A 12,500-nucleotide genomic window follows, 5' to 3' on the forward strand; every position below is an offset into this window, starting at 1 on the left:
GGAGAGGAAGGAGAGGTAGATCAGGTATAAAGTGATAATTAGTATGAGACAGTAGGATGGAGAGAACATAGAGAGGAAGGAGAGGAAGGAGAGGTAGATCAGGTATAAAGTGATAATTAGTATGAGACAGTAGGATGGAGAGAACATAGAGAGGAAGGAGAGGTAGATCAGGTAGATCAGGTATAAAGTGATAATTAGTATGAGACAGTAGGATGGAGAGAACATAGAGAGGAAGGAGAGGAAAGACAGGTAGATCAGGTATAAAGTGATAATTAGTATGAGACAGTAGGATGGAGAGAACATAGAGAGGAAGGAGAGGAAAGACAGGTAGATCAGGTATAAAGTGATAATTAGTATGAGACAGTAGGATGGAGAGAACATAGAGAGGAAGGAGAGGAAAGACAGGTAGATCAGGTATAAAGTGATAATTAGTATGAGACAGTAGGATGGAGAGAACATAGAGAGGAAGGAGAGGAAAGACAGGTAGATCAGGTATAAAGTGATAATTAGTATGAGACAGTGAGATGGAGAGAACATAGAGAGGAAGGAGAGGAAAGACAGGTAGATCAGGTATAAAGTGATAATTAGTATGAGACAGTAGGATGGAGAGAACATAGAGAGGAAGGAGAGGAAAGACAGGTAGATCAGGTATAAAGTGATAATTAGTATGAGACAGTAGGATGGAGAGAACATAGAGAGGAAGGAGAGGAAAGACAGGTAGATCAGGTATAAAGTGATAATTAGTATGAGACAGTAGGATGGAGAGAACATAGAGAGGAAGGAGAGGTAGATCAGGTAGATCAGGTATAAAGTGATAATTAGTATGAGACAGTAGGATGGAGAGAACATAGAGAGGAAGGAGAGGAAAGACAGGTAGATCAGGTATAAAGTGATAATTAGTATGAGACAGTAGGATGGAGAGAACATAGAGAGGAAGGAGAGGAAAGACAGGTAGATCAGGTATAAGGTGAAAATACAAGCTGCTCTGGTCTTTCTCAGTCACAAGTCTTCTGTTCAAATCAGATCAATTTTCTAACACGTGTGTTGTGCCTTTAAGATGTTTGATTCATGCTTAATAACCTCTAATCTGTGTGTGTGTGTGTGTGTGTGTGTTGCAGGTGGTATTGCTGGTGGGATAGAGATCTGCATCACCTTCCCCTCAGAGTATGTGAAGACTCAGCTGCAGCTGGATGAGAAGGCCAACCCACCACGCTACAGAGGAATCGGTTTGTAAACACACACACACACACACACACACACACACACACACACACACACACCTGGATGTGAACTTACACTAACACACCCACCCACTGCTGTGTATATGCAGAGGGATCAGTGAATACACACACTGATGCACTGTGAAAATGTGCGCCCATAAAAATACACACACCCACACACCCACACACTACACTGTATGTGCCAAGAAAGACACTCACACACAGACACACACACACACACACACACACACACACACACCGACATGTACACACACACAGACCTCTCCGGACCTCATTATCTAATTACTGTTCCATCATCCATTCCAACCGTCTGTCGTGTGCACCGTTAATTGAATCTCATCTCCCCAAACTCTCTCCTGAATTTCTCTCTCTCGCTCTGTTTCTCTCCAACCGTTTCTCTCTTTCCTTCTCTCCTTCCCTCTCTCCACTCTTCTCCTACTTCCTTCTCTCTCCCCTTCTCTTCTCCTCTCTCCTTCCCTCCTTTTCTCTCTCCCTCCCTCTCCTGGCTGAGGATCTGAGATCTTCCTCTAATGAGCCGTCTGTCACTCAGAGAGTTCATGTTTATTTTCTCCTAGCATGTTGTAGGTACCTGCAGGACCTGTTTAATGACGTGTGTGTTTTGTGTTTGTGTTTGTGTGAGTGTGTGAGTGTATGTATGTGTGTGTGTGTGTGTGTGTTTGTGTGTGTGTGTGTGTGTGTGTAGCAGTAGTACTAATAAGTAAACTACATTTAAATGTGAAGGCTTCAGCTGTGGATCTTGAGTAAATATACGCCTGTAAAAACTATCGTTTTTGATGGGAAATGACCATCATTTTGCCTCAGTTTTGTTCTAATATTGTACGTTGTTGCTCTAATATTGTAATAGTATTTGTGTAATATCATCATGGCATTGTTATAACATCGCAAAGGTATTTCTGTAACATTATGAAGATGTTGCTCTAATGTTGCCATGACGTTGCTCTAATGTTGCCATGGTGTTGCTCTAATGTTGCCATGGTGTTGCTCTAATGTTGCCATGGTGTTCCTCTAATGTTGCCATGACGTTGCTCTAATGTTGCCATGACATTGCTCTAATGTTGCCATGGTGTTCCTCTAATGTTGCCATGACATTGCTCTAATGTTGCCATGACATTGCTCTAATGTTGCCATGACATTGCTCTAATGTTGCTATGACGTTGCTCTAATGTTGCCATGGTGTTCCTCTAATGTTGCCATGACGTTGCTCTAATGTTGCCATGACATTGCTCTAATGTTGCCATGACGTTGCTCTAATGTTGCCATGACGTTGCTCTAATGCTGAACATGGTGTTGTGTTGGCAGTGGACTGTGTGAAGCAGACAACAGGGAGCCATGGGGTGATGGGGCTCTACAGAGGACTGAGCTCCCTGGTCTATGGATCTATACCCAAATCAGCTGTTAGGTATACACACACACACACACACTCACACACAGATGGACACACACACACACACAAACACGCACACGCACGCGCACACCCACACACACACACACACACACACACTCACACACACACACACACACACAAAGACACACAGATGGACACACTCCCTTACATACACACCCACACACACCCACACACACATACACACAGCACACACAGCACACACACTCACATATGCATGCAGTATTCTCACTCACCTACACAGACACACAGACAGACACACACACAGATGGACGCACACACACACACGCATACGAACACACTATCTCTCACACACACACACAGATGGAGAGACTCACTGATGGAGAGACTCACTTATACACACACACACACACACACACACACTCACACACACACTCACACACACACACACACACACACAGATGGACACACACAGATGAACACACACACATGCACGCACACACACACTCACAGAGATGGAAAAACTCACTTATATATACACACACACACCCACACACACACATACATACATACACACAGCACACACACTCACATATGCATGCAGTATACTCACTTACCTACACATACACACAGACACACACACAGAGTACCTTTTAATGACCAGGATGTGTAATTAGACATTCAGACAGCTGACCTTTATTATGCAGCTCCTTTCAATTCATTTTCCAAAGCTGAAGCCCTTCACCCTCACTCTAACATACAAAGGTAGAAGTGTGTGTGTGTGTGTGTGTGTGTGTGTGTGTGTGTGTGTGTGTTTTCTGTGACTGGAATGGTAAATAGAGTTGTTGGGCATTGAGATCAAAGCGACAATAGATGCGGTCAGTCTGATTGGCAGCCATGTTTTTGTGTGCGTGTGCTTTTGTGTGTGTGTGTGTGTGTGTGTGTGTGTGTGTGAGTGTGTGTGTGTGTGTGTGTGTTTGTTTGTACGTTTATGAATGGTTGTCTGTGTGTATGGCCATTTGTGTTTTTGTATGGATGCCTGTAAGTCTGCATTTGTGTGTGTGTGTGTGTGTGTGTGTGTGTGTGTGTGTGTGTGTGTGTGTGTGTGTGTGTGTGTGTGTGTGTGTGTGCACATTTCTTAAATGGACAGGTTCAGTGGTGCATACCCTGAGCTGTCACTCATTTTATGCCCTGTGGAACTCTGTGGAAATGACTTCAGAAAGGAAACAGACTCCATTTCACACACACACACACACACACACACACACATAGAAACACACTCACACACAGATGGACACATAGGACAAAATAGACTGAGACCGAAGTGTGTGTCTGGGATCGCTCCACCCGCTTTGGTTTGGTTATGACGATATTCGGGCAGAATATGGACGAGAGTGCTGATTGGTCCCTTCCTTGGCTCGCGTGTCAACTATGGAGGACCAAACCTGCCATAATTACAAATGAATGAATGAATAAATAAATGTCCACATCCATGCATTTAGACAGAAATAAATTAATAAATGTATTTATTTATTCATTTATTCCTTCCTATTCCTATTCCTATTCGTTTTTCTTTTTCTTTTCTATTTCTATTTCTTTTTCTATTTCTTTTTCTATTCCTATTCCTATTTCTTCTTCTCAATATGTTAATGAGATGTGTCAATCAAAAAAAGGTAGGCAGTATTTGACACACCATTGGCTAATCGTTTTCAATGCGTTGTATCCTATTATGTTAGCCTTACCTTGCTGTCATGGAAGACATAAAAAGGGCAATTGCCAGAGACTTGGCCAGGCTGGCCGATCTCGTTGAAAACTAAAATGTATATCCAATCATACCTTAGCAACCGCTACTAAGAAAAGAAGGTCAGACAACTTTGATGTCTGAGTAGCATGGCGAAAGTGTGACTACGGGACTTGTAGATCTGACACAAGGTACCCTGAGAGATTAGAGGGACACGTCGTTTTTGTTCACATTTCTAAAGCCCAAAACATAGGAGGAAAGTTGCCTGCTGTGGATTAAACAGTGTGTAAGACCCCACTCCCAACTCAATACATCGCAAAATACACATATGTCTGCTCCAAATCAAATTAAGCTGCTTGCAGTTAGCTAGCTTTCTATCTAGCAAACTGCGCTTTCGCTAGTTATGATGACTAACTATGTAGTTGAGAGAACATCGCATTACAATGCATTGAAAACGATTAGCCAATGGTGTGTCAAATACCGCCTACCTATTTTTGATTGACACATCTCATTAACATATTGAGAAGAAGAAATAGGAATAGGAGTAGGAATAGGAATAGAAAAAGGAATAGGAATAGGAATAGAAATAGGAATAGGAATAGAAATAGGAAAAGAAATAGGAAAAGGAATAGGAATTATTTCTGTCTCAATGCATGGATGTGGCCATTTATTTATTCATTCATTCATTTTTAAATATGGCAGGTTTGGTCCTCCATAGTCAACTGGCCGCAATCTTGGGGAGGTGATCATTTTTTGTTACAATGTGTCAGAATAGGAGTTTCGTGGAAAGATACATGGCAATAAGTTGGTAGTTCATGGGTCTACAGTGTTACCGTTATGGTTCCTGCAATTCTTGATGTGTTCTCATTTAATTTTATGAATCTGAACTCTAACTGTCAATTCGCGTGAAAGGTAATTTAAAAAGAAAGACAAACGAACTTAATTAACTCACTCACAATACAGTTACTCAGAAGATTGAAGCCTATGTAGCCTATTTATGTATATGGGCCTCGTTTCCCGATAACGTTGTATCTTAACGTTCTACGTGGATTTTGGCGACATAGTAGACTCAGTAACAATTTCTATTTACAAGCGTTTCCCCGAACATCAGCTTAAAGTCAGGTGCACGAGCGCCACGTGCACGAGTTCTTAAGTATCTCTCAGGGTGGAGGTCGCCTGTTCATCGATGTCAGACGAGTCGATTTTCTCACTTGTGTATACATGGGTTTCTCGGCTACGTCATCACTGGTTGCGTGCGCAATATCGCGGCAGAAAGAAGCAAGATAACGTTGAAGTGGATGAGAAAGCTGTGCAGGAAGGCAACATGACAGGGAGTTGTTGTGTGGTGAACTGCTTTAACAGAGTTGGTAAGATGTTCAGTATACCCAGGAGGAAGCATCCGTTTGCCAGGAAAAACAAAACATCAAATCAAATCAAATATAGAAAAAGGCTCAACAAGGTACAAGGTTACGTTTGGGAATATGTTGAGGGTGTGTGCAAGCATTCATGGCAACAGAATAGGGAACGGTAGGCTAAATAAGTAATAAACAATACATTTAAACTGGGTTTTCTGTAATCATTTGTATCAGGGTAGATGGCTTTCTGCCACGGATTTGCGCGCGCAGCCTTCAATGTTTGTATACAAGAAACCCATGTATAGGCTCATGAATGAAGTTCCAATATAACAAGTGTCGACATAAGAACAATACCTCAATAAATATATATAGGCTAGAAAAGATCAAATAAAAAACATCACTCAGGGCATAATTGGGCATTATTGAAAAACAACTACAAAAGGGCGCGTTATAAGAAAGTCATCTCTCTCTTTTTAGACACAGTACAATTAGGCAATATTAGTACAGTTACCAAGGAGAGTAGAAATACAAAATAAACAAAAACAAAAAACTCATAGGCTTCTTATGTACAAGTTGAACGGCTTCAGTGCTTTCAGGGAAACAACTCAAAGTTACTCATCTCAGGCACAGGCGCTACCACTGATGAAGCAAGCTGCCCCCCGCGCTCAATGACATGTCAATTTCCTAATATTGCAGCCTAACTACACAGTCAGAAAAGCCATCTCCTTAGTTCAATAACATATTATTTTGTATAATGTTTATTTTCAAATATTCAATATTCTTTATTTCTATTTTGATGGGAATAGGCAGGTGAAACAATGACATTCTCATGATGTGCTATACACAGAATCATCCTTTGTATTTCTTCTATAATAGGCCGAACAACGCCCCTGGTGGATTGCATCGCTAAGTGTGAAGTTACTACTGGATTGCATCGCTAAGTGTGAAGTTACTACTGGTCCTGACCACACGTAGAATTCTTCTCAACGAAAGATAAACTTAAAGGGATAGTTCGGTTTTTAAGACATGAAGTTGTATGGCATCTACATCACCAGTGTAATGCAATCCACGCTGACTTACCTCCGACAGCGTCCTGTGAGCAGAGTTCTCGTCCAGTTTTGGTCAAACCGAAAGTAGTCCGGCAGGTTTCTAGACCCAGGAAAATAAAACGTTTCTCTTCCCAAAACATTATGTGTTCAAAAGAGTGATATATTTGCATCCCAAAACCGTTGTAGTGGAAAAAGTCACACCTCGTTATCACTTGGCCCTATTTTCAATACGCTCGATAATGCAATATCACAGCTAGAGTCTACCTCTTTGATTCGCAAAAGTTTATTCGCGAAAGTTTGATTCACCAAAGTTGCCTGAGAGAAACGTCCATCACAGGAAAAGGATGCTTTATGTCAATTTTGTGAAGTTACTACGTTTCAAAGTTGATGCGTATGGGCCTCGCATGTAACCAACTCTCATTACCATGTTAAGTAGTATATTGTAGTTTGATGTATTTGTATAAGAGTTAGCTTTCTATTCAATGTTGATGGTAAGCCTAGACCAGTGACCATGCGTTCATGCATCTACTGACACAATGAGAGGTTTTCAGATGTGTCCCGATGTATCTGTTGTAATTCGTGTGTAGACTTTGTTTTCTCATTATTGCAATATTATAAACCTCAGTCTGCATTTACCCTGGCTGGGAAAGGCTGTCATTCGGAAGATACTGTGTGTGATCGCCTTTGCTCTGTGTTCATTAAACCTGTCAGAGTGTATGAATAAACGGCTGGGTGCCAATCAAAATCACAACGCAATTGGCCGCTACAAATGGTAGCTTATATTGATAAGCCTCGGAGGCTTTCAGATTGTACATTACTTTCCCATCTGTTGCTATGGAGTCCACGAAATATGCGCAATTCTTGCTGTAAGTTATGTCGGGCCACGTCGTCATGTTATCCTCCCAGTTCTGCACTGAACAACAGCTAGCCTACACCTACGTCTGCTAACACTACAGAATGCATAATTCCTACGGGCTTTCCCATCTGTTGCTATGGAGTCCTAGCCTGACGATGTCATACTCATGATTCTAGTCAGAATATGAGTCTGATACCGGACCTTTGGGCTGTGATTATGGGGCGTGTTTCAACGAACCAGGAAAGAAAATGCCTATTCGCTGAATTGGATACCTAGACCAATCAGAGCAACGTAGTAGCCTATTACCATCTGATAGATTAAACTTTTACCTGATCCCTAGGAAGGACGGCAAAAACATCTTTTCAATGACAAATGCCTTCATCGCGTTTCTCTGTTCCTCTTTCAAAATGAATGCGCTGTCAATGTCTGTTGAGATATGCCTGCTCACGTTAATTAATTAGCATTAAGGCTACAAGCTACAGTCTATTTCGATGGGTTTTTTGTGTACACGTTAGCAATGATATAACAATAATCGTCTAGAGAACTTTAGTTAAGACAAACAATAATCTGTAACATTCGTGTTGCACATGCACAACTAACCGAGTCAATGTAGACATTAAAAAGTCGTGTAGATAGCTTAATTCACATAAAATATTCCCCACTAAGCACCCGAGACGCGGCCATCTTGGTCGGAGTTCGAATCTACCGGTTAATTCATCTCAAGCGTTGGTATCTGTCCATCAACGTATAAAGCCCGCCCTGCCAATTTGATTGGTCCGGTTTGATCCTACCGATGAAACTCTCTCCCAATTAACCCAGAGCCAGACCAAATCTCCCTGACAAAAAATGTTGTGGGCGGGGTTTGGGCTGGTATCCAGGCTAATGGAGTCCACGAAATACGCGCAATTCTCGCTGTAAGTTATGTTGGGCCACGTCGTCATGTTATCCTCCCAGTTCTGCACTGAACAACAGCTAGCCTACACCTACGTCTGCTAACACTACAGAATGCATAATTCCTACGGGCACTGCACTAGTTGCAATAATGAGAAAACAAAGTCTACACACGAATTACAACAGATACATCGGGACACATCTGAAAACCTGAACGCATGGTCACTGGTCTAGGCTTACCATCAACATTGAATAGAAAGCTAACTCTTATACAAATACATCAAACTACAATATAGCCTACTACTTAACATGGTAATGAGAGTTGGTTACATGCGAGGCCCATACGCATCAACTTTGAAACGTAATATAAAGAAGCTTAAAAATAAACGAAACGAAATCAATCACTGTCTTTAGATTATAAAGAAGTTTAAAAATAAACGAATAGATATGAGGGATACAAACAATGGCGCACATAATGCCTATAAAACTTTGAAACGTAATATAAAGAAGCTTAAAAATAAACAAAACGAAATCAATCACTGTCTTTAGATTATAAAGAAGCTTAAAAATAAACGAATAGATAAAATCAATCACTGTTTTAAGATTACCTGAGCAAAAGTCTGTATCTGTTCACCAAGAAGAATTTGAATGCGGACCTCACCTCCTCTATCCAACGGTATTCTGAACTTTGAGTGAAGGCAGGATAGTTTAATAACGCTACGCGTTTGATTGTGACGTCACTACCCATAGTGCCGACGGGACGGGAGACGATAACCCATTGTTTCCTACGGGAAACGGTAAAATACAAATATCTCGAAAACTATAAATTCAAAAATCTTCAAAATCAAGGATGCACAGGTTCATGACATGCGTAAGCTACATGCGAAATCTCATAACTAACGGAACTACCGTCAGGGAGATACGCCCTAGACAGACTGACACTGACACACACCCACACACAGAGATTCCTGGATTTATAGATAGAGCAGTGCCCGTAGGAATTATGCATTCTGTAGTGTTAGCAGACGTAGGTGTAGCTATTGGGTAGTGTAATAGCAAGACATATTTGCACTCCACATAGGTAGGCTACAGGTTACACTGAAGTGTTATTGTGATGCATGTTTCCTTTTCATTAAGAAATGTTTATATGTTAGCCTTTTTGGAGATATACCAACAAATAAAGTTTGAGATTATGTAGTGGATGCAGTTGAATATAGATGTCAACATTGCTGTCTAAACTATAAACTAAATGTCATAAAGTGTCATGAAATAGGATCACTTCTTTATTGGGTAAGGGTAAGTGTAGGGTAAGAATGGTCATGCAGTTGGACTCAAATGTAGGTTAATTGTATTGAATGTTTGTAGCCTACGGTATGACTTCGATGATGCTAGCTTTGACAGCCCACTCTCAGACAGATCGTAAGCTAATAAATGTCCTTACAATGGGAACACAGTTTAAATACTCTGACTGGAGATGGCGTTACCATCCCCCACCGAATTCAGTGCAGGACTGGGAGGATAACATGACAACGTGGGCCAACATAATTTACAGCGAGATTTGCGCTGACTGGAGATGGCGTTACTATCCCCCACCCAAATTCAGTGCACAGTGCACGTTCGATGCACGTCAATAGGCTAGCTAATTTCACAGCAATTAACGTGAACAGGTTAAATTTACTTACAGATGAGCAGGCCTACTCCAGACGTCGAAGTGTGTGTTCATCGAAGTGTGTGTTCCTCATAAATAGCCTACACACTATAGGACATTTTACGCCAAAATCGCTGGTCTATGTCACAATGTATTGGCTCCCGTTGAAATGCATTGGGTTTAGAAATCGCGTCGCTAAACCCAATGCATTTCAATGCACGGCAAACGGTATACTAATAAACAATATGAATATTTTTGATGGATTAGGCTACTATTCCCTGTCTGTTAGATGACTGTACAACAGACATTACTTTGAAACTTAATATAAAGAAGCTTAAAAATAAACGAATAGATAAAATCAATCACTGTCTTAAGATTACCTGAGCAAAAGTCTGTATCTGTTCACCAAGAAGAATTTGAATGCGAACCTCCTGTATCATATCCATATCCTCCTGTATCATATCTGTATCATATCCAACGTTATTCTGAACTTTGAGTGAAGGCAGGATAGTTTAATAACGCTACGCGTTTGATTGTGACGTCACTACCCATAGTGCCGACGGGACGGGAGACGATAACCCATTGTTTCCTACGGGAAACGGTAAAATACAAATATCTCGAAAACTATAAATTCAAAAATCTTCAAAATCAAGGATGCACAGGTTCATGACATGCGTAAGCTACATGAGAAATCCCATAACTAACGTATCTACCGTCAGGGAGATACGCCCTAGACAGACTGACACACCCACACACCCACACACAGAGATTTCTGGATTTATAGATAGATGTGAGTAGATATTTTGTGTAAGTTCATTTAATGCCGTTTAGATCATTCAAAAATCACTTCGAATTTCTGTTTGTAAATGTTATAAGATAATTCGGTATTTAGCAGTTTATGCTAGCTCTCGTGAAAGCAATTTTTTCATGTCCCCCGCCCCCGGAATTACTCTCTGAAATGTTACCATATTGTCCCCCCCTACAATGAAATGGGATCTCCGCCCCTGGGTATCGAAAGAGTTTAATATATCAACTTGTGCCTCTGGTATACAAGAAACTTGCCGGCAGCTCTGTGTTCCACGGAGTGGAGAGGACGAAAGAAATTATCAAATGGACACGTTTGTGTCATGCTTATGGGACACAACAAAGTAACATTTACTGAACAGGTTTTCAACAGTGAGAGCATCTTTGTGTATCCTATGGGGTTAGCAAGTCGATGCGTCACCAAGACCAAAATCGTCACTTCCGGATCCATCGCTAGCAATTTTAACATAGTAAAAGTCAACATCGAACCGTTACATCAGTTTTCTAGTCGACACCCACATATTTTAGCTAATGTTTCTCCTCACCTCCACCTCATATTCTTTTTTCTTCATGGAAGCCTGAACTTTCCCTTTCAAGCTGCCACCTCTCATCACATTCACACTCACAACTCTGTTTGAAATTGTAGCGTGGCTAACGTTAGCACAAACAGCACTGGGTCCTTTTTGTTAGTCGCAATTTCATGGAGTTCATTGAATGAGATATAAAGGTCTGATCGACTTACTTTAAAATGTAGATGTATCCTCGTGGTCTCGTCTTTTCAACGAGGTGTTCCTTGCCTTCGTAACCTTAGCAGGCGTTTTACAATCCAACCGTAAATATTGGCTTTAACATTACAGTATACATTGGCAGCTGAGGATTTGGATCCGTGACGTCACACTTGCCAACCCCATTGCTACACTGTCAAGTCAGATGTGTTCTTCATTGTTACGTCATGCGTGATATGCTTATTATGGACTGTTGTTAAATTACTTTTATAAAACAATTGGGTTCTAGCGCGTAATTTAGCTGTTTCTGATTGGACGAGAGACGTTCCATGCTATAGGTTATTCGTCAACATACCTACAGTTACGGGACTTTTCACAGCTAAAAATAAATCACTCCGCGATGAAACATTCGCATTGATGATAACCTGGCGGCCTCGGTGGCTACGGCCGAACACCACCCGTGGGATTATCCCTTACCTACCCCACTCCCACTCTTGCTATATTGCTTAACTATACTGATCTTACCCTGTGGTTACAATGACATGTTTATATCAGACTGATGTGACCTTTGACCTTTATCTTGCATCCCGAGGATGAGTGAGTTTAGTGTCATATCTAGTGCACATTAATGTGACCTTTGAGAATGAGTTAGTTTAAGGCCATATCAAGTGCATGTTAATGTGGTGACGACTTAAGTAACCTCTACAGATATACGTATATCTTAAGTAACTGAGTCACTACTACAGATAGATGACTTAAGTGCTGAGTTACTACAGATAGATGACTTAAGTAGCTGAGACACTACA

The 12,500-nt window shown here is 41.1% G+C and overlaps 1 protein-coding gene across 1 annotated transcript in view; it reads left to right on the forward strand.

The window, feature by feature from the left end:
* LOC308376195 (tricarboxylate transport protein B, mitochondrial) overlaps positions 1-12,500 on the forward strand; it is a gene marked incomplete at its 5' end in the record, with an annotated part of 33,544 nt that overhangs the window by 11,650 nt on the left and 9,394 nt on the right. The window contains 2 exons of the mRNA XM_080852483.1: positions 1,119-1,226; positions 2,562-2,661. Coding sequence (XP_080708609.1) covers positions 1,119-1,226; positions 2,562-2,661 — 208 coding nt within the window. The remainder of the gene's footprint in view (positions 1-1,118; positions 1,227-2,561; positions 2,662-12,500) is intronic.

This window comes from Sprattus sprattus (assembly GCF_963457725.1).
Source record: "Sprattus sprattus genome assembly, chromosome: 15".
Classification (NCBI taxonomy): domain Eukaryota; kingdom Metazoa; phylum Chordata; class Actinopteri; order Clupeiformes; family Clupeidae; genus Sprattus; species Sprattus sprattus.